The sequence below is a fragment of the Dermacentor silvarum genome, chromosome 1, assembly GCF_013339745.2.
Source record: "Dermacentor silvarum isolate Dsil-2018 chromosome 1, BIME_Dsil_1.4, whole genome shotgun sequence".
Taxonomy (NCBI): domain Eukaryota; kingdom Metazoa; phylum Arthropoda; class Arachnida; order Ixodida; family Ixodidae; genus Dermacentor; species Dermacentor silvarum.
In genome coordinates this window covers 241,693,230-241,715,441 of record NC_051154.1, presented here as the reverse complement: position 1 = coordinate 241,715,441, position 22,212 = coordinate 241,693,230, and the positions used below count along the sequence as shown (strand labels likewise).

The following is a 22,212-nucleotide window of genomic DNA, read 5'->3' as shown; positions in this document are numbered from 1 at the left end:
GTCCAACGATACCATATACGGAAACAAAGCGCTGCATGAGTGGAGGTCTGTTTGCGGCGGCGGCTGCTGTGAATCGCGCCCACGCGCCACCCACGCGTTGCCTGTCGTTGATCTCCCGATTAGCGAGGCAGTCGCGCCACACTTCGCTCCGTTTGCAGCGTGCCGCGCGAGACAGATTGTCCGCGCCAGCCAATATATCGCAAATGAAAACACATATACAGAGCTGCCCTCAAATTTCGCAATAGGACGGAGTATCGTAATCGTTGGCGAAGTTTTTGTTTGCTTGCTTGCTTGTTTGTGATCTTTTAGCACGAGATTTCATTCGCTCTATATACATATATAGCGCAGCCGCGCTCACGTCAGGACGCCGGTGGTTTGCGTCTTGACATCGCGAAGACACTCGTCTAATGCACTGGCTGTGGCGCCGCATAGAGCGTTGTCGATTTCTGGTTTCGAGACGATGGTCTCTCTTGCCTGTGTTGGTATTTGGTGTCGCTCTTATGCGTCTTCGCAAACCATATTTCAGTTCCCGTTCTTGGGTTTTTGTGCGCTATGGCGTATCGAGTGCAAAAGAAAACGCCCATATCTGGAGTTTTTGCCGCATGCGTGCTGCCGTGAGGCGTGCGCGTGGCGCGGTTGCGTATAGTTTTCAACGAACGCGTATATAAGATTCGGGAAGTCCGAACATATCCGAGGCCCGTGCCCTCTGCGACATGCTCGTTCTCTCTTTATTTTATTTTATTTTTTGTTTCATTACTTTTCTCTCTGCACTAGTAGGCACGGTCGTCCCTCTTCGGCATGTTTATTGAAGCGCGCACCGACCGCAAGCGTGTCGGGGCAGCACGCGCGAGCTTGCAACTGCCGTTCGAAGACCGTCGCGTCGGGCTCGCAGTACACGCGTTACGTGGCTTCGGCCCATGCATTATTACGCGGAATCCATAAGAAAATGCAAGAGTAAAGAACGAAAAAAAAAAAAAAAAAGAATGCTAGAAGAGGCGAAAAGAGACGTGGTGAGGTGGAGCGGGGGGGGGGGGGGGGGGTGATTTGGTGGATGCGTATAGCGAGCCGCACCCGACAGTGCGTGGCGGCGCCTGCGCGCCGCTTTCGCAACTTGACTGCGGTGTCCTCTCCGTACGCGTGCTTCACTACTAGCGCTTATGTGTGTGTGTGTGTGTGTATACGCCGTGGTTCGGCGAAGATGCCATATACCGCCGAACGAAATGGCAAAGCGCAGTGGTGATCGCCCGTGTCACGGTGTCTGCGGTTGTTCGCCAAGATATGGCTATGCGCCAGCCCTATTGCCCCGTTTTTTTTTTAATTTTATTTTATTCTTGTTCTTCCCGTATCCTTGCGTCGTCTTCTATTTTTTCGAGGTACGCGGCCCACGCAGTTTCTCGTTCGATGACCGTCAGCGTCTGTGCACTTCTACGCGGTGGAGTCTTGGTTTCGCACCGGAATATTATATAGCCGATGAAACGCGCCACCCCGCAATGCCGTTCTGGTTTCTGAACTTAGGTACGTAGAGTTTGTTGTTGCTGGAGGGGGAAGAGAGAGGGAAAGGGGGGGGGTGGCGCAAGAGGAAGGAAGGCGCGGATATGGTATTTGGATCGTCGTGGTGTCGGTTTGTATATAGCGGTGGAAAAAAAAAAAAAAAAGAACGAGGAATATGCATCTGTTGTCGCGAACAGCTATAGTACGTGAAGTGCGACATGCCCCGCATGACTCGTCCATCTGCTCAGACGCATATACGCGCGTTACTTCTGCTTGCGGCATCCGCGTTCGTATGTTTTCACTTGGAAGTCAACTTGCCTTTCGTGGGGATGGGTTTTGCAGTATACCGTGCGGTATGCTCACACATACATTCACGTTTGCTGACAGACACACGCAGATACGTGTTTGTATGCGAGTGATATTGGTGGAAGGGCTTCTATAGTTAGCACGACAATTTTTTGGTGTTTTCATGACTATAGTGCGAATCGCGGAAGTGCAGAATTCTGGTGGGCTAGTTGTTTAGTCATGATGTGCACTTCGAAACAGCGACGTAACACAGAATGAACAAACACGAGCACTGAACAAGCACGAACAGCGCTCGTGTTTGTTCATTCTGTGTTACGTCGTTTCGAAGTGCGTTGCCTTATTCCATCAGAATTTCCTGTCAGCCTACATACGTTTGACATGCTGCTGACACGTAAAGCTAATTCGCACTATAGACCGACACGACACCGATTCGGGTCTGGCGATTGTTGGCGACAGCGTTTTACTTCCTTCAAACCGTTGGTAACAGCGTTTTCCGTCTTGTAAACTGCTGTCGCCCCATAGTCGGCTGACCAAAATCGGTGTCGTGTCGGCCTAGTGTGAAGTGAACCTTTACCGTTACGTGTTGGACTCCAAGAGTGCGCCTGTGAATGCCAGACGGCTCGTCTACTTGACTAAGTTTTTTTTTTTTCTTGTGATCAAATGGTTTTAATCAAGTGGTTTGATCTTCTCTGAGGAGGACGTCCGATATAGGAAACCATTTTTTGAGGGCTTGTACTTACAAACGCCGCGTTCAGTTTTACCAGACCTATAAATCACGAAAACAACAAAGAACCTTTTGTGCATCTTTTTTCCACTAGGCAACCGTTACTCCCGGTTACTCCGCACATAGCACTCTGCTCTATATATTCGAGAACGAGCGAAATGATCAAGAGCGTTACTGTAATGCACGCTGTATACCTACATGGTTCACGTGCATCGCGCGCAGTTCGACATAATCCGGACTTCCTTCTTCTGCACTTTTCGTATTTTTTCCCCCGTGATATTATGTTTCAGGATGAACGCGTGTCTCCGCACTGCATGTGGAAAAGAATGTCGCATGTCGTCGTCAAATGTGTGTGTGTGTGTGTGTGGGGGGGGGGGGGGGGGTCGGTTTCGTTGAGCGTCGACCTCGCGATGCAAATCGAGCGCACGTCCGCGCACGCCGGCGCGTGCCTCGTGCATGTAGGCGCCCGCGCTAGCGCTGCAGCACTCCTCTCAAGCGTCCATTTGCATGGCCGGACGGCAAAGCGCGCTTTGGCATGCAAATGCGGCGCCTACAGTCGCGCGGACGCCGCCGCCGGCGGCCTGACTGTCGCCCTCGAGGGCCGCTGACACGCGTCCCGCAAACTACGCGTGGAAGTCGCCCGCGCGACTGTGCGCAGCCCCGGCGTCGCGCTCCGTGGTGCGCGCACTCTCTCAGAGCGCGGTCCCTAACCGCTCTTCTCGCGACGGACGCGTGTATGATGCATGTACGATCGACCCCCCCTCCCCTCACGTCCGGTTCGCTGTAGTTATGTGTCCGAGTATATAACTTGAAATCCCGACTCGTGCAGTGCGTCTATAGGCGGTGTATAGGACACCGCTGGTTTATTTTGATGGAAAGTGCGGCTTGCTTTCTATCGAAGCAGCGTCTCAATAAAATTAGAGCAGTTTCTAGCTTTCTGTCTCTGTGCGTGCGTACGCGGGTTCTGGTGTAAGTCGACAAATGCGATGGCACGTGTCATTCAGCATCGGGATGCTCTTAAGTAAAACCAAGGAACGAGAACGTCTGATATGTTAAGGTTTCACTTTTATTCGTTATTCCAAGCGTAACCCACTTTCGTGTGCTAAGAAAAATTAAAAAAAAAAAGTCGCTGCGTCATTTCGCATAACCTCTTTTGTGGCATTGTGTGCTTGGTATGTGAAACGCTGAACGGAATGCAGTATATACTCTCTACGTGCTTTCCGGCATGAACCATCGTGACCGGACGATTGAGCAGCCTTGGCAAAGCAGCCGTGGACAATGTTTGGAGTGGCGAAGAGTATCGAATGTTTTGATTTAATCGAAACCGAATATATTCGCGTTTCCATCGTGCGTGCTCTTATTTGTATCGTCAGTAAATCGGGGATGGATTCGCGAGCGCACACCGCGTGAAACAAGCGACTTGGGGCAGCTTTTCGCTCATACCACTGAGACGTTAAGCGCGGCTGTCGTTGCACCGTTTGTTTGGCAGGTGATAAAAAGAACAATTTGAAAGCAGAGGCTATTTTTGTAACTTTGGCAGTGCGACCACGTCTGTGGACTTCGGGCCGCAACGGCCATGCGAATTGCGTGGAATTGGTCTTTGCAATTGGGTTCTGCATGTTGCGCGCGGGACCTTTTAGTTGCAGGCGCTCTCAAGCTCTGATGAAAATTCAGTAGGCCACGGTTGGATTGGTCATCGTGTGTGGTTAGCACACGTCACAGCGAAGCATTGTCCAGACCCCCCCCCCCCCCCCTTTTTTTTTTTTGCAAGTGATTTGTGTAGCTCGTTTATTTGGTCTTACGCCACTAATGAATGAGGCTTATGTGAAGCCCCGAAAACTAACGCCAGTCATTTCTCATGGCGATTTTGCGTACCCCTAGCTCCGCGTAACGTATGGACGCACGTACGGCCATGTGCCGAAGTATAAGCTAGTGAATGGGGGTGGGGGGAGCGTTTAGTTTAACGGTGTGCTCGAGCAGAATCAAGTTCTGGAGGAAAGAGAGTCTCGCGAGTCGACTTTATGCACGCGGGTTATCGGGTAGCTCCGCGACGCGTCCAGTGGTCGGCTTCCTAAACTTTGATTCGTCCGGCAGTCGGTGGCACAGCCGAAGTCCTGATGCATGCACTTCGCAGGTGCTTGCGCGTGCGGCACGCGTGCGCCTGTTGGCAATTAATCCGGCCTATCCTCGCGGTGATCTATCTCCATTTGCCAGCGACTGCAGGAAGCGCGCGTAAGCACCTCGTTTCTTTGGGCGCGGCCAGATAGATAGAGAGAGGAGCCCCCGGGCCTTGCGCGGCGGCTGCTTGCATCAGGGGCGCAATATGCACCGGCTTTCATATCGCCCTCGAAGACAAGCGACCTCGGTGGTGTCGGCGGTGGCGACGTCGACGAGTGCGCGGAAAGAAGCTCCCTCCCCGCCCTCCCGCGTGGCACAGGATCACTTACTCCTGTCGGCCCGGCGGGGGTCAAGAGGTGGCTCGCGATCTCATTTCACGGTCCGCCGGCTCCCTGGAAAGAACTGATCGGCACCGCGCTGTGTGGTGGCCGTGCACCCACGGGTCGCCATTGTTGTGGCCACTTCTCTCGCTCTCGCTGCAGCCGCGCGCCTTGAAACAACAGGGCCGCGCCGATCGGGCGCGGAGAAGTCGCGGCCGCAGGAGAGACCGCTCGGTGCCTCCTTGGAAGAAAGAAACGGGCATGCTCGCTACGGCTCGGCATGCTGTATGTGCGTCTGCGATTCTCGAGTGCCGATGTTGTCAGGCGTAGTACATTAATGAAAGGGAAAACTGCCGTCCGCCCGACTGTAGCACGAGGAGGTATACGAAGGAAACCCGACATACGGGTTTCGCGCGAACTTTCCTCTATGCCTTGCGGCCTTCCGCAGAACTGATCTGTCATTAATAACAGGTGGCGCCGCAGATAGTTTTCACCAGCGGCACTTTTCTGGCAGTGCAAGAGGCCTGTAGTCGTGGAGCGTGACGCATGCTTGTCGGCACTCTTTTTCCTTATTTTCGGTGTATACCTTCCGAGTGTACGTACGCCTCAATTTTTAGGCTGCGTCTAAGAAACGCAGCGTGCTTATGACAGAAGTGGCGCGAAAAGTTTCTTGCCAAAGGCAAATAACTCACTGCTGCTCTCGGTTCCGTGCCTTTTGCCACCTCGGTCCAAAGAGCAAGTGATTAGAACGAAGAAAATTCCGTTTGGATGGCGTGAAAGCAAGACGAACCTCATCTACAAAGGCAAAGGTGATAAGGATAGGACAAGCTCGTACAGGCCAGTTACAGTAACGTCGGTGATATACAAGGTGTTTTACTTTAGCTGCACCAAAAAAAAAAAAAAAAAATTGCCTGTGGCAGATAGCACAATTATAATCCTCGATCTAAACTACTCGATGAGACGGCCATTACTTCCACGAGAAATCAAAACGCCTAATTGAATAATTAACATAATTATGGTAATAAACTTTTAATTATTTTATGGCACATCTTTCAGTCTACGAATTATAGCTGCTGAGTTCGCAAGGCGTATCCACGTGGAACGAATTCTCAGGACTGAACCAGTTTAGAGATATTAATTTTCAAAGTGTCCGACGAAATGCATTGGTGTTCCAGTTACTTTTGTGCTTCAATGCATAAAACAGCGTTTCTCTCAAAAATGTAACTGGACCGCCCATGCATTTCGTCGGACACTTTGAAAATTTATATCTCGAAACAGGTTCAGTCCTGAGAATTTGTTTCAAGTGGTATGATACGCCTTTAGAACTCACCGGCTGTAATTCGTAGGTTGAAAGATGTGCCGTAAAATAATTAATTAAAAGTTAATTAGCGTAATTATGTTAACTATTCAATTAGGCGTTTTGATTTCTCGTGGAAGTAATGGCCGCCGCATCGAGTAGTTTAGATCAAGGATAATAATTGTGCTATCTGCCACAGGAAATTTAAGAAAATTTGGTGCAGCTAAAATGAAACATCCTGTGTAGAATGGCAATGCAAGCCATAAAATTAGAACTGTCGAAGTAGGTGGAGAAAGATGTACTGGGGGAACTACAGAATGGGTTCAGAGCAGGGAGACGCTTAAAGGATATGTTTGTACTAACTTAGTGCATATAGATTTGAGTAGCTCAGAAATAGACCTTTATGGATAACATTTCTAGATATTAAAGGAGCTTATAGGACAACGTAGACAGGGAATTGTTACGGGATATTCTCAAGCATGAAGGCATAGATTACGATTTCGTGGAGCTGCTGAGAGAGATGTATAGAGACAACCGAGCACAAATTGTATGGGAAGGCCGAAAATGTAAAAAAAGTGGTGGAAATTCGCCAAGGACTGAAGCAAGGATGTCCTCTGTCTCCATTGTTGTTCACACTTTATGTTAAGGGCATAGGAAGGCAACTGGAAAACAGCGAATTAGGGTTTGATTTATCATACATGCGTCCGGATCCATGCATGCGTCCGGATAACGGATACAACTGGATTCATTACATGTATAGGTAGCGGTACAAGGTAGATAGAAATGTTTTGAAGTTAAAAAGAAAGATTAAGGAGATGTATACAAAAATGCTGGAATAGAAAAAACGTGTAAGCATACCTGATTAACTCAAATAGGCCAGGTGAGTATTTTTCACCGCCCCGTTTCAAAGGGGATGCCAATAAATAATAATAATCATCATCGTGTAGAGTCACTGTGTATGCTACCGAAGCATATACAATATCTATATTTTTTGTGAGGCTTAGTTCAGTGAGGCGCTGAGAGCTGACAAGGGGATTGTCGGAGAACGCCACCAGATGGTGTTACCGTCCGCGTTATCCTCTCTGCGAAAGCGGGCGGTCGGCACGGTGGCCGGCGTCTGTTTTCTGGTTTGGACACGCGCGCGTCGTGCAAACGTTTTGTTTTCCACTGTCGTGATCCAACATTCATTACAGACAAAGTCGCCTATCGCGAGATCCTCATCACTAAACTTGAGCAGCGCCGTGTCCTCTTGGGTGCGCGTGATCATGCATGGAGATGCGAAAGTTTTTGACGGTTAGGCTTACTTTTGGGCGCCCATTGTTGAAGCTATTGGGCGAGTTTTCTTCTTCACATTAGCCGCAGTGGCTTATATAGGGTAGTTCCGGCGTTTCCGAGGTTTGCAGGTCTCAACGAAATTCGTATACGTTCTGCAGGGCGCTGTGTTCATGTGCGTCAAGCGACGCGATGGAGCGTTGTGTAAGTTATCTTGGGCAATGCGTTGTTGCGCACATACCTGTCCGTGCCTTCGAACAGAAGGATCTGTGCTTTGCGACACTGTACTTTCCGTTCGTGATGTAAGCGCGGCAGTGTCGACATCTTGCGAAGTTGTCTTTGAACAAAGTGTGCAGGACTTTTACTGCCACGAGCGACTCTATTCAACTTATCTGCCGGCGCAAAGTTTGGGCATGAACTTAAATTTCCTATACCGCAGTCTTTTCGTTTTATATTTTAACTTTTTATTTTATAGTTTAGTCGTACTAACGCAGACCTAATGAGGAATGCCTAAAGACATAGATGAAAGCAACATCGCCGAAACTACATTTATTTGATGCTGTGTTCAACCAAAGGTCTCGGCGCTCCTTTGTATTACAGTAGCCTCTGCCCTTGTTAGCTAACCTAAACACGTCTACGGTGACATAATCACCACGAAAATGGTTTTGTATATTTTCTTTTTCAAAGAGAAAAATCGTGCAACACAGGAGCACATCTAATAAGTTAATCCTCACTCACAGAATGTCTGTGGGCGCGCGCGCGTGTGTGTGTGTGTGTGTGTGTTTGGCTGTATTTCGACGCGCGCGTTTGTGTGTGCGTGCTTGTAAGTTTCTAACACAGCCCGGTTGCGCACACATCCTCTCGAGATGTCGCCGCCAGCATGGCTTCTGCCGCGCACTTTGTCTCGGTCGTGTGACGCGCTACGGTTGTGGCGCGATCTGCGGCGAGCGGTCCTCTGTAGCCATGGCGTGTTGCCGTTTTCAGCCGTCCTCCCTCGGCTGACGCGGAGTTCCGGCAGAGCCCCCTGCGAACTCCCGACGGCGGCCGGTCGGCGGCTGCGGCATCGGTGGTCCGAACGCCGGACGTGTCCAAGTTGGCCGAAGGGGCCTCCTTCTCGCAGCGTGGCAGCTCGGCCAAGCGCGTCTTCGGCTCCATTGAGAAAGGCCTGGACAGAATGCGCCTGATGCTGACGCCTCGCCGGAGGCTGGGCTCAGCCGCCGGCGCTCAGGATGCACCCAGGAAGGTCAAGGTGAGCGAGGGATTCTTCACTGACTGGTATATACTTTGGAGCTTGTCGCATATTTCGAGATACCTTGGGAAATGATGGCGGTGGTCGAGGGGGAATTAGCTGGCGCCTATACAGGGTGCTTCAGCTAACTCGTGCCAAGCCTTAAAAAGTCCACGTGCGCGTTACGAGAATGCAATAAACTTATATTGTTCACTGTTCTCTTCAGTGGAACCATTGTATTCGATACATCTCTGTTGCTCAAGGCCTTCGGTCTTCGGGCAGCATTGATCGTTCTTTCGTAGCATGTTTGAGGGCACTAATATCGCTGCGTGTAAGCGCCTAGTCACCTGGTACGGTTTGAAATCTTTCGCACTTTTTTTTTTTTGTAGCCTGGAAAAACTAAAACCACTGCAGCTATCATCACAGAGCGTATTTGGATATTTATCAATAGCGGACCTCTACAACTTCTCCGTTGAAGATACTGCTTTTAAAGAAATATACATTGAAAGGTGGTTAATTAATTATTGACTAATTACGTAAGCTCTTAGTAAAGCATATGCTCGGAGGTGCTCAAAAGGACAGTGAGGATGTATATACGTACATTGAACGCGAGAAATCCTTTATTTGAGCAACTGTGCTCTCTATTGTGATGGGCCAGCCCCAGCGCTGAGCCCGACATAAGTGTCTCAAGAACAGCGAGACCAGTTCGCCTTGTCGACAAACTTGTGAGTAGACCTAACAATTGCGAGCGGACCTAATAATTGAAAATTCCTCCTTGTGAAGTTGCTTATACCCTGGTCACACGCGCACTTCCAATGACCGTCGGAACCAAGTTCCCTTCAAATCCGCGAGCCTTGTCGACTGCGGTGCGCGAGCTCTCGGAAGTGAGCCAATAAGGCTTGCTGATTTCATTTACCTTTGGTTCGAATGTCCATTTGAAGTGCGGCTGCAGTGACAGGAATATTATGCTTTTTTTTTTTTTTAATCTCCCGGTGACCGACAATCTGCACGCAAAGCGGTCCGATTTCTCAGTTCAAAGCTCAGTGCGAGCTGTGTTGTAGGTGGGCTTGCCTGACGTGTTGGTGCGGAGCGAATTCCTTTGCGTGCTGACCAGTGCATTGCAGGCATTCTACGTGTTTCTGCGAAGCTACCGGCGATTGGTATTCACCGGCGAGCGATCAGCGCGTGCGTCGACGCGGCAACTTGTGATGGAGCGCGGATGTCGGTGGTCCTCCAGGGTCGTCATCGACTATAAAAGAAAGGGGGGAAATAATAATTAATGAATGAAAATTCCGGCTCAGCGGCGGAGCAAGGCCCAACCTTTCGCCTGTCCACGAGCGTGGTTCGTCCACCACACCAAGAGCCATTGTTCGCGCTGGAGCTCTCCTCTCTCGCGCGCTCCCGCGTCGGCGTCCCAAATCCGATTAGCGTTTCAAAGACGTCGACGACTTTTTTTTTTTTCTCTCCCCCCCCCCCTCCCCTGTGAATCCCTGTGGCAGTACTTTCTTCCTTCTTTACTCCAGTGGAGGGACAAGTGGTAGGGGGGGGGGGGGGGGTCTGTTCGACAAAAATGCGCGAACAAAACAGTGCGCGCCGCACTATCCCTTCTCCGGGGTAAATAAAGAGCTCGTCTCGCGGCGAGGCAGCTAGTTAAACGCTAACCCGATTACGCTGTGCGCCGATTGGGCGCCCGGCGCGGGTCGCATTGCGCATGTGCCGGTGTAATTGTTCCCTAATTGCGTCAGGGAGCGCCCGCCTTTTTGTAAAAGAGCGCGACTGCGAGCCGCCGGGATTCTCTCATCGTCGGGGCCATCTCCGCCTCCTTGCGCAGCTTTTGCGCCGTGTAATGAAAACTAAGTGACGCCTTCGTGCGGTGTGTGTGCGACAATGGACGGTGGAACCCCTCTCTCCCTCTTCCGAAGGTCTTTGTGTGCCGCACGAATCTCCCTTCCGCTCTTCTCCGTGTCCGGGGCAAGCCACGGCGGCGAAACGCTACGTTTCTTCCCGAGCCGGCGTCCCCGTCGAGCTTCGTCGCGCTGCGGCGAAGCCAGCTTGCCCGGCACGCGTCCCTGCGAACGTGTGCTCGAGGCGTCCGATCTTTCCATTTGTAACAAAGAAGTGAGAACCGAGCCGGAATACGTCACTCGTGAAACGCTTAAATGGCCAGAAATACGACTTTTTCATGTGCGCCTAACAAATTGGGTGTTCGGGAAGGATCGAAGAGCATCTCAAGCGGCACGGATATCAGTATTTCGCTGGGCGAGCGCTCTGATGAACGCCCATTAGGACAAGGTTGAGAACGTATATATCTGCCCTGCTTACGTGTTCCCCAAGTGGCGTACGGGCGGTAGCGGCGTAACTGAGCATGACCTGGTGCCAAGACGGGTTATGTTGTTCATGTGTGGTGTAGGTGCGTGTAGGAGTTAAACAGGTAATTAGTAGTTCTATCTTTGCTGGAGAAGGTACAATGACCAGCATTTTTTTTTTTTTTTTAGCGAACAACGGAGGATGAGTTCGGCAGTGCGTCACCTGCCGCGTTCGCTGAGTTAAACGAGGTTGCGAGCGTCGTATGTTGCGCTGGAGAGTTTAATGAAAGACAACTAAAGGGACTGAATAAACGTATCTAATATTGTAACACCTTCAGAGTGCCCGCTGCTGCAGCATTTATGTTTATTTATTTATTTATTTATTTATTTATTTATTTATTTATTTATTTATTTATTTATTTATTTATTATTTATTTATTTATTTATTTATTTATTTATTTATTTGATACTCTAAGGGCCCCACAGGGGCATTACATAGGGGGGGGGGGGAACATAAAGTAGAACACAATTTTTACAAATGAAGAAGCATCGCAGGTGGTAAATACAGCACTTTGGGGTACATCAAGTCGTGAAACATATTTTCAAGGTAAATATTCTTACAAAATTCACACTCAACGAAGCAAGAACAAAATAGCGAAAGCGAATAAGTGCTCTGGGAGAGAAAAATGTTACTAAAAGTGCTAGGATTGTAAATACGTTAGTAATGCTGAATGAAATAATGAAATGTTAAATAACTCTTACCGTCAGTAGCTTGGAAGCAACTTTATGGGCCCGTATTCTGAAGAGTGTAGCTGGATGACTTGTTTCAAATGATTTCCTCGTCGACTAGGTAGACAACTCGGGCACCGGCTTCCATACATATCCGCGAGCACTCCTTATCATTATCTTCTTCCTTCCTTTTTTTTAAATTTTTAATTTTTTATTATTATTTTCTTTCTTGACTGTCGGGTTGACTGAAGTGTAAAAATACTGTGATGCTGAGCTCCTGCAATAGCAAAATCCTGTCGGGGGACGGCTCTACCACAGTTACGGGCGACGCGGAGGTTGTCTTCGGTGGTACTTTGATATGTTGATGTTCCATCATTTAGTTGTGTATAGCACAAGCTTGCCGCTTTAACCACCGTTTTATGCGTCGATATCCTCCAACACTTGTACCGTCTGAACCTTTCTTTTTTTTCTCTCTCTCTCTTTAGGTGATGCAAAACGTCTCTACTATGCCCGCGGTGCTGACCCCCGACCAGGTTCTGGACTCCCTGCGCACAGCTCTGCTCCGCAAAGGCATCATCTGCAAGCAGAACAGGTACGCGCGCATGCCGGGCTTTTTTCTTGGCGTTTTTCGGCTTCTGAAGACAGCACTTCGGCGATTGCGGAATGCACTATATAGATGTTTAGGCGCAAGACCGAGTGAAGACTTCGTCGCTTCCTTGCTGCCCGTCGCAACGGGCCACTTGGGGCACTTGTGCATTTGACCTTGAGCTTACCTTGAGCTTTGGCCGCCTACTATGTAGTATATATATACGCAATGTCGCGAAACAGATTGGAAAAATCTTGGTGACGCCTGACACTCCGCGGTTCAATTTTCAGCCCTAGCTAACGTTATGCCGTTTTGATGTGAAAAAATATCTATTTTCCGATCGCTCTGTACGTACTACGTTGTGCGCGCATGGTTTCCGGTTTACAGCGGTACCTTGCAGCATGCCAGTTAAGAAAGAAAGCAATAAGAATTGACAAATAATTTGATACGAATTCAAAATATCAGCAATGCGGTTAGTAGTTTGGGGAGGCTTTACTTCGACGCCATCTTGATGTTATTTCCCGCTACTTTGCCTTCGTAAGTGTTGGGACAGGATGCTCAACGCAGCTTTTAGCAGCCGTTGAATGTCGCGTAGAAGCTTGTTTAGTTACAAATGGACGCTTGTGTTGAGAGCCATCGCATTGTGGTTTACCTCTATCAAGAATACGACTTATTCTTTCGAACATATCGTTTTAGAACTGTAAAGACAAGTTTTTATTTTTTCTGCGCGCGAGTCGGCTTTTCTCTGATCACTACTACATATTGCAAAAAAAAAAAAAAAAAACGCAGCATGCGTCGACCGTGTCGTCGGGACTCTCGAAAGGTGTCTGAAAGTCGTGTAATAAAAGTAACACTGAAGGCTGTCCTGCGTCCCCGACACTTACTTGCTGCACGTCGACGTGGTGTAGCCTTGTCGGTCTAAAGAAAGCTTTCAATGTTTAACGTGTGCTCAGTTAACGACTTTGTGCAGAACTGTGCCTGCTGCTCTATTTAATAATGGCTTGCGTTTGTGCGCGATTTCGTTCTTGCCCACATGAAAACCAAAAAACAAAGAAACGTGCGTGCGTGTGTGTGTGCGTGCTCGACCCGTTTTGCTATTGCATGGCGTTTCACTGTATAGCATCAGATATCGCTCTCCTACTCTTCACACCTTTCTTGCGAGCACACTGTGCTTTTGAGTATGAATTGAACTGTTCGCTCGCGTATGTTCTAATTGGCATTTTTCATTTATAGTAAGTCGGCGGTTTACCAACAAAAGACGACGACGTAAAAATGATGGCTCCCAGCAAGGCTATGCAGGCCGATACATGCGGGCTTATAGACATTCTCATTGGCTGGTGCATGAGACTCGGCGCTGCTCGCCGTGTTAGCTGTAGTGTAGTCCGATCGACGGACGGCACCCACGTCGATTGCGCGAGCGGCAGCGGGTGGGGCTCCCTTCTTCCAGACCAAGAGGAGAGATCCCGAAAAAGGAATACGGGGGGAAAGGGAGGGGGGGGGGCGATGTTCCTGCGCGGAAGGAGGCCCGAAGCGGAAGCGGAAATAGCACGGCTTGTCCGGATATGGACGCATCGGAAACGGAGGGACAGCGGCCGGACGGCGGGCCAGATCCCGGCCTAATGGTTCCACATCGACCCGAGCCGCGCCGGGACGCCACTCCCGCATCACCTTCTCCCATTGGCGGCCGCAGTCGAATTTCTTTCCAAGATATCGAGAATAACTGCGGACAGGGGAACGCAACGGAATTCGTTGCATTAAAGCCTCTGTGGGTTTAGACGAAGTAGGTTTTGCGTGGATGTCCACTTGCCGCTTTATTTTTCAGTTGTGGCACGATGTGTGGAAGTGCTGTCATATTATGTCTAGGGAATCGTACGACACAGCAATTTGAAAGTTTTTTTTTATTTACTTGAAACAGGGTGCCGGGTATTAAGGAGTCTGTTTCATATTTACCGCTTTATTTATAGAGGTAGCTTCTATTTGAGCGTGGGTGCTTCAAAGTTACATTTCGGCGAATGTCAGTGATGAGATAATAAGAAAGCTTTGCTTCCGTGTCGCGCAAGTGAAATGGAAGACTTTGTTGGGCTGTCAAAGGCTGTTAGTGTAGTTCGAAAGATGCGTTATAGTTGGAATTATCTCGGGCCCTAGAAAAGTGGGTTTCGCCGCTTATAATACAAAGCAAATTGGAATTAGAGATGATGCTCGTGCGTCATGTTTTTCTTAGTCCCCTTAGTCCCAACAACTGAGTAAGCTTGCGAAGTAAACAGTTCATGTGGCCCTTTCTAAACATTCACTCGTCAAGGAGCTCCGTGCACGTATATCTTTATTTGTGAGTGTCGGGAAACGAAAAGGAGCGCGAATTCTGCTGGTCGCAACGCGTGACTAAGTGACGACGGACATCTGTACGTCGGCCGAAAGGGAATAGAGGTCATGGGATATAAAGTAGACAGCAGAGGAGAAAGTAGAGAGAGAGAGAGAGAGAGTGAACAGCTAAGAGAGAATCGAGGAAAGGTTAATTACAAAATCTGCGGACATTTGCGAGCTGTCGGCGCCTCGTTTTTGATACCTGTGCAGCCTGGTATCAAACCCCGACTGCCCCAGAGAGGTGCACAGGTTCGGGTTAGCCCCACGTGAGCGCGGGGCCACGCGGCCAGAGTAGCGCTTCAACGCCATCAGCAGACAGCCCGTGCTCGCGGTAGCAACTCGGCGCACTGTTAGGCCAGGGGACGCATTCTGCAACGATCGCCTCGGCGATACTATCGCCTTCGCGTGACGTAGGGCTCAACCAGCCAATCAGCGTATCCGATTTTCCTCAACCAACCAATCAGCGCGGGCCTGACGGCGATACTGTCGCCGAGGCGATGCTATCGCCGAAAGTGATCGTCGCAGAATACGTCCCCAGGGTCGTGCACCTTAAGAGCTAGTGCCCTGGAGTCTGTCCCTGCACAGTATCGGACGGTAGTTATCGTTCGTATGCCTGTGACGTGCCCTCTGCGCTTTCGGCCACACACACAACCCGCGTGCACCCCCGTAGCAGCCTCGCACTCTGCCATCGCGTCAGAAAGCGCGCACCGATGGGCGCCAGCGCTTCCCCGCGCGCTGTACGAGTATCGAGGTGTTTGGGCAGCTAAGTGACGTCGAAAGATGAGGCGGGAGCCGATGAGCGCTGGCCGCGAACCCATCAGCGTAGCGTGTTCGTTGCCACTGACCGTTCATCGCATGTGGCTTGGGTGCCCAACGGAGGCCTCCTCTTCTGCTACGAACGCAGCCAGCTTGGCGCAAGTGCCGCGCAGAGGAGGGGCATGGCATCCTCCACAGAGGCGGCGGGGTGCCGCGTGCGACTCGCGAAGGACTGCGCGATTCGGCGGCGTCGATGCTACCTCTAAGAAAAAGCCAAGCCCCAAGCTGAGACCCCACTGCTTGGCAGTGGTTGACGACTCCTGGTAGTTGGCGCGGCGTTTTGCTCGAGGGCTGAGCGAGCATTAATTTATTTTTTCTTAGCTTGTGACCACAGCCGCGAAACGTCTTGAGCACATCGCAGTGGTCTCATGGGGTAGTTCCAGCACTCCTACACTGAGCGAGAATTCCTTGCCGTTGTATGTTATGGACTCCTCCCCCCCACCTCTCCGTCCCCCAAGCGAGCACACATTGGAGGGCATCAGCAGTGCCACGTTCGCACGTCTGCTTATTAATGCCGCCAGGACACGATGGCAGGCCCGCCACAGTTGGCACTCCATGTGCTCGAAGGGGACGACGGCGCAGTGACTGGCCCGACTTTTCTCTGCTGCGACACGTGGCTGTTTTCGGGTGAATCTCTCTAGCGCGCGCGCATGCATCCGGCCGCGTGTTTCCGCATGCGAAACGGCGGGCTGCTTGCTGCTCACATAGGCGCGCGCGCGCGCGAGAACGACTCCGGGGCGACGCAAAGAGGGGGAGGGACACTTCCGAAGTTTCTATTGTGACTGCGCGGTCCCACAAAAGGCTGCGCCGAGCAGCGGCCGCCGCTGGTGCGGGGGTGACGACTTCATCGCCGCTGTCGGTCGGTTGGTCGCTCGTGGCGGTGGTGGGGTAGCGGGGCCCCGCTCTTGTGTGCCGTGTTCGCGCAGTGTTCGCCTCTTGGCCGTCGGAAGACGGATTCATCCCGGTCTCTTTCTGGGCGCACGCTGGCGCGGCTCGGGGGGGGGGGGGGGGGGGGGATGGAAGTCCTCACTACGCGCGCGCTGGTGTGTCTGTCATCATTTTTTTTTTTACTCGCTCTCTTCTTCACTCGTGGTTGCAGTGACCGGCCCGCTTGTTTACTGGCCGACACCATTGCCGAATGTTTGTTTGATTGCGCGCCTTTATGGGGCTGTCGACTGGCGCCTCTCGGCCGCCCATTGTGGGGCCGGTTTGGCCCGAGTCGAGGGAGTGTGTAGTCTGTGAAAAGAACGGTTGCGGTCGCCCGTGTACGGCTCGCCGCTCGCGATGGGTCAAGTCCTTTCCGTTTTGCTGGTCGCCCGACGCGTCTTCTTCTCATCTCCTTTCGTTTCTTTATTATGCCGCGCGCGTCCGGCCTCCGGTTGACTGTTGTTTTGTTCCGCGTGCGTGTCACCCGGTGTGTCGGGCCGAGCGTTTGTGTTTGTCGCTCGCGACGCGCCTCGCCCTATGCTGCCTGCCGATTTCATTCTCGTTCGAGGAGTCTATCGCCTGGTTGGGCGGCGTGTCAGATGCCGGTCGGTTTGGCGCGCGCTTTGTTGCCTCTGCATGGACAATGAGCCGGCGTGGGACATGCCACGTGCTTCGGTATTCTTTTTCTCTTGCCGCTATCTGATGTCCGGCACTTGCGGTCCAGTTGTCGCTCATGTTAGGGTGTTACTTGTTTGTGGGGGACGCAGAGAGAGAGTTAAAAAAAAAAAAAAAAACGAAACCGTACGTTATATCTGGTCTTTTATTGTCTCCCTCTATTTTTTTCCGCCGCGTGTTTGCTAAGCGCGCGGGGTTACAGCGGTGCATTCATCCAGTAATCAATTACGCGTTATTAAGCTCAGATCTGTCGCCTCTAATCGTGCGTGACTGTGGGAAGCGGGACAGCATTCGTGGCGCGAACATTCACACCCCTCTAGCCATGATTAAACGTATATTGAAGACAATGAGGGGAACTGGACTGGACCGCACGTGCGCATGTTTACACCGTGTACTTTTTTCCTTCCTCGTTCGTCATTGCAGATATGCTGCACGATTTAAACGCGGTTATGGTGTATAGTATAGCGCGTGATGTATATGCGGCGTGGGATACAGCACGTACGACTCGCGTTTCCAACTATCCATCGAAGTGGCTCAAGAATTAAGGTGGCGTCAAGGGCGGGCATTGTCGTTTTAGCTTGACGTATTCGCCCTGAAAACATCTGCTGAGTTTTGCTCAATTTGACTGCAAAATCTTGCCTCCTTTGGTGGCGCGCTTATTAGTGACCTTGTGCTAGCATGAGACCCTTAGTGGCCAGAGACTAACGTTAGAGCCCATTTTCTTAATTTCTTAAGTTTCTGGCAACTTTTAGCAACGATTGCTGGGTGTTTGACTTGTATGTCAGTTTTTTTTTAGCAGATTTCTCGAAAATTGCCTGTGGCATATCGCGGAATCAGGCCTCTTCGTGTGAAAGAAAGAGATGAGCATTACTTGCACGATGAATAAAAATATTCAGATGGCTGATTAAGAAGGCTTCACTCACTTCATAATTGTGTACTTTAGGGCATATGATGTAATTGAAAAATTGAAGCTGGTCAAATAGTTAAGTCGTAACTGCTTAGCAGGAACCCTGAGAGCAGCGCCAGCTGCGAGATTTGAGTCCCTAAAAATGTGCTGCGCGATCCATTGGCGTTCTGATTCATGGTAGTGCGAAAGCCCTTCCCGTGCACTTCGGGGTGAAAACTAACTGGAACGCCGATGGACATTTTCAAAAGAATTGGGGGACTGATATATCGAAATTGATGGTCACCGCATTTCTGGCAATTGGATATGACTTCATTGTTACGGTCTTCATTTCCGCAATGGCAGCCAGCGTGCGCTCTAAATTAAGCAAACAATTAAAAAAAACAGCGTAGCGTTGTTTATTAGCTATCAGAACATTGCGGTTCGTTGCGAAGTAATTTTTGCCTCTTCGCGTGATCCATCCGAAGACGCCGATTCGGGCTATGCGCCTCAGGGGATTAAAATATGTATTAAGGAAAATGTGTACATCACCAGCTCAGTTCACGTATCTCAGAGCACGCGATTTCCCTACAGCAAGGCGCGGGTTTATCTGTGTTGGTACGATAAAATTCAGAGCTTGGAGGAAAAACGGGACACTTAAGATAGCGCAGGTGTGTGTCCGCCCGGTCTTGTCACGTTTCCGCGCTTACATTGTTTTTTCGTTGTTTTCCTGTAGCATTTGCGCATGCTGGCAAGAGCCAAAAGTCGGAAGAGTCGTCGTAGAAACAGCCCAAAAACGGATCGTATATATAGGAAAGCACAAATTCGTTTACACGGCATTAGGCGTCTGCTCATCTGCGCTCCGTGCGATTCTCGCGTTACAAAAGCGTACGGACATTCTCCGACGGCGGCTCGATCGTATTGATCGCGATGATTGCTGCTCCCTGGTTGCACCACGGAATCGTCGGCGCGGCCTTGTTGTAAGCCCCCACTGCTCAAGCATCCTCTAATATACCTGACTCGTTATTTTTGTGCCGCTGCGCGGCGGCAGAAGATGGCGTTGCAGGGCACGTTTGCCGGGTGTCGTGTATCGTTTTGCTCTTGCACCGCCGCACTGTTCCGCGGCTTGCTTCTTCGTGCGCAAGAAGGATACGTGATTTCTGCCGCTCATTCCATAGCAATCGATGGCCTCGAATTTGGCAGCTTTGGTGCCACGAGGCAGTATACGAGTACTTATTGGCCAGTTGCCTGCTCCGAAGATCACTTGTACTATACGAGAGACACCTGCGGTTCAAATGATGCTGCACATCCGCCGCCATGGCCGTGAGTTACGCGGACTAACCACTCGTGGGGTCAGACGTTCTTACGCATACGCAAGTACCCAAGAAAGTGGATGGAGGTATATCCGGCCGCTGTAGCTCACTTGGTATAGGGCATTGCACAAGTAATGCGCGAAAGAGGCGGCTTCGGCTCTCGCCTTCGACAAATTCTTTTCGTCCACTTTCCTTTTCTTTATTCTGTATTTCAATTGCACGTAGCAGTTAATTTACCGTACATTTTTCCTGGCTTCAGTTTGTCTGTTTCACCCGCCGCAGTGGCTTAGCGGTTGCGGCGTCGCGCTTACTAAGCTCGAGGTCGCGCGTTCGATTCCTGGTCGTGGCGGCGTAATTTCGACGTGGGCGAAATGCAAAAAAACGCTCGTGTGCTTCGATTTAGGTGCACGTTAGAGAAGCCCCGGTGGTCGAAATTAATCTGGAGTTCCCCACTACGGCGTGCCTCATAATCAGATCGTGGTTTTGGTGCGTAAAACCCCAGAATTTAATTTAGTTGCCTGTTTTCTTCTTCGGATTCTCTTCATAATTTAGCCGGATTCGCTCCTCAGGACGATGAAATTGTTTAGTTTTTTTTTTTCTTTTTCTCACTGACCTATTAGGTCGACATTGCGCCAGCTTAGGTATATCTGATAGAACAAACGCGATGGTGTCACTTTTCAACACAGGATGTGCAGTATATAGCCAGAACTTGGCATTGCGAGACAATTGTCAGCGGCACGGTAGAGTGGCCTGAAGGCAAACTCTGCTTCCAAACCCGAAGGTCATGTATGCGTGTATGTAATGGTAGCTCGACCCTTCTCCCCCTCCCCCCCCCCCCTTTTTTTTTTGCTTTCTCTCTTTTTTTCCTGCCTGATTACGAACCGATTTCCATCCTTGATTCCATGCTTCTACCTCGCATACCGTTTGCTTTCGCTCAGATTGTGAATGAAAGGCTAAATTTCTTAAGACGGCACAGCGGAGGTAGGTTTTTTTTAAACACACCTGCCGCTATATCTCAGTGGCTATATGGCGTGGCGCTGCTGAGCTCGAAGTCGCAAGGTTCGATTCCTGCCGCGGCGGCCGCATTCCGACAGGGGCAGAATACAAAAACGCTTGTGTACCGTTCATTGGGTGCACGTTAAACAACCCCATGTAGTCAAAATGAATCCGCAGTCCCCCCACTATACGTAGTGCCTCATTATCATCAGATTGTTGTTTAATTTAGCTCGTACAATCTCAGAATTTCATTTAATTAGGTTTTCTAAACCCGTTATTTGTGGCTAATAAAGTTTGAGCAGTACGCGCAAATAAGCTAATTCGCTAATTATCTTTTCAATTAAGCGCTTTATCAATCATGTTGCAATCGCTCAGTTTGAGGCCGGTATTATAGTGCTGAAGCCACTTCCACTTACCGTAAATCCGGAGGCGAAGATCTTGCTTCGAGACATGCGTCCTCCGAAAATGTACTGCAGGATGCATCGAAGTTTGATGTATAATTTTCTCTAAAGTCCACACGTTCGTTACGCACTGTGGGATAAAATTGCATGTAGCACCACTGTAATTTGTGGCACGTGAAAATCAGTATCTCGGAACTATAGTGCAAACATCAGGATTTATGATAAGCGGACATGGCTTGAGCACTAGCCAACCTAAGTTTTCCAACTGCAGTTGCGTGCCTTAGTGCTCGTGATTCAAAAGTTCACTAGTAAAGTGTTGCTAAATATCCAGCTATAATCTTGCGAAACACATACTTCTCGAACACCGCCGCTTTCGGCAGTGTGGCGGCAAAAGTGTTGGCGAAAATGTCTTTTTATTGCTCCTGCTTTCCTAAAAATGATTTCACTTCAGATGGAGCAAGTTGTATGCAGACCTCCTCTGGAATTATTGAGTTTGCGAAGAAGCGTATACCGGTAGTAATGCAAGGGAAAGTGGGCGAGAACTGCTAGCATATGCGTGCGTCTATATCTGAAAGAGTAACGCCACTCCACACAGTTTTCTACCTGTTTCGTCTGTTACAACCCTTTTGGGCATGCAGCCGTCAGCGGCTCGAGCGGAGCTTGAGGAGCCGTGCGCGTTACGCCACGCGTGCCCTTTCGTTTTGTCACCGAGTCCGCTGTGCCGAAAAGCAGCGCCCCGTTTTGTATTCGCCGAAAATGCTGGCGCCGACCCATGGCCCCTGCTCCCAACCCTGGCAGCTGCCGCTTTGCGGCCTCCCGCGAGCCCGACGACGGCGGCGGACCGTTCGCGGCGGCGGCCGGTGCGCCGAGATCCCAAGGCGGCAGCGGGGCTCTTCCTCGCTTGTTGCCGATATTGGCTTCCGCGCGCATCGTGCGGTGGCCCTCGCAAGTGCCCCCGCGGGAGCGTGGAGCGATGGCGAGTCTTGTCTACTATGCTGCCGCCGCCACTGCTGGCCGAGAGATGAAGTGTTGTAAGCGTTATCCGGCTGGGCCAGATGGGCGCGCCGTGGACGCCGTTGTGTGCGCGCGAGTCCCGTTCCCGGCCGGAAAGGGGTCGCCGTTAGTCCTGCCTCCCCGCGGGGGCTGTTTCTGCCTCTAATCAGGGCCTCTTGCGGGGGCCCCCAGCGATCCCCTGGACTGCACTCAACCGACCTTGCTCGCCTGACCGCCCGGCCCCGTTTGTGTTGAGTATCGTTCGCGCTGCGACGAGTGGCTTCGGCTGTGATTGGCAGCGTGCGCGACCCTTTTGTGCGCGGATGATGACGGGCGTTTTATCCCCCTCTGTCGTTGACTTCCCTGGCGGGAGAGGGCGAGACCCTGGGTTGGTGGGAAACGACACGGAAACAGCAGTCGTGCACTCAAATTGCCGATCATCGCGCGGTGCACGTTGGAAGGAAGCAATT

General features: G+C 50.7%; 1 protein-coding gene across 1 annotated transcript in view; it reads left to right on the top strand.

Moving 5' to 3' along the window:
* The window catches only part of LOC119438181 (maternal embryonic leucine zipper kinase), a 123,751-nt gene that overhangs the window by 67,868 nt on the left and 33,671 nt on the right, over nt 1-22,212 (top strand). The window contains exons 13-14 of the mRNA XM_037704768.2: nt 8,513-8,777; nt 12,277-12,383. Of these exons, the coding sequence (XP_037560696.1) occupies nt 8,513-8,777; nt 12,277-12,383 (372 nt within the window). The remainder of the gene's footprint in view (nt 1-8,512; nt 8,778-12,276; nt 12,384-22,212) is intronic.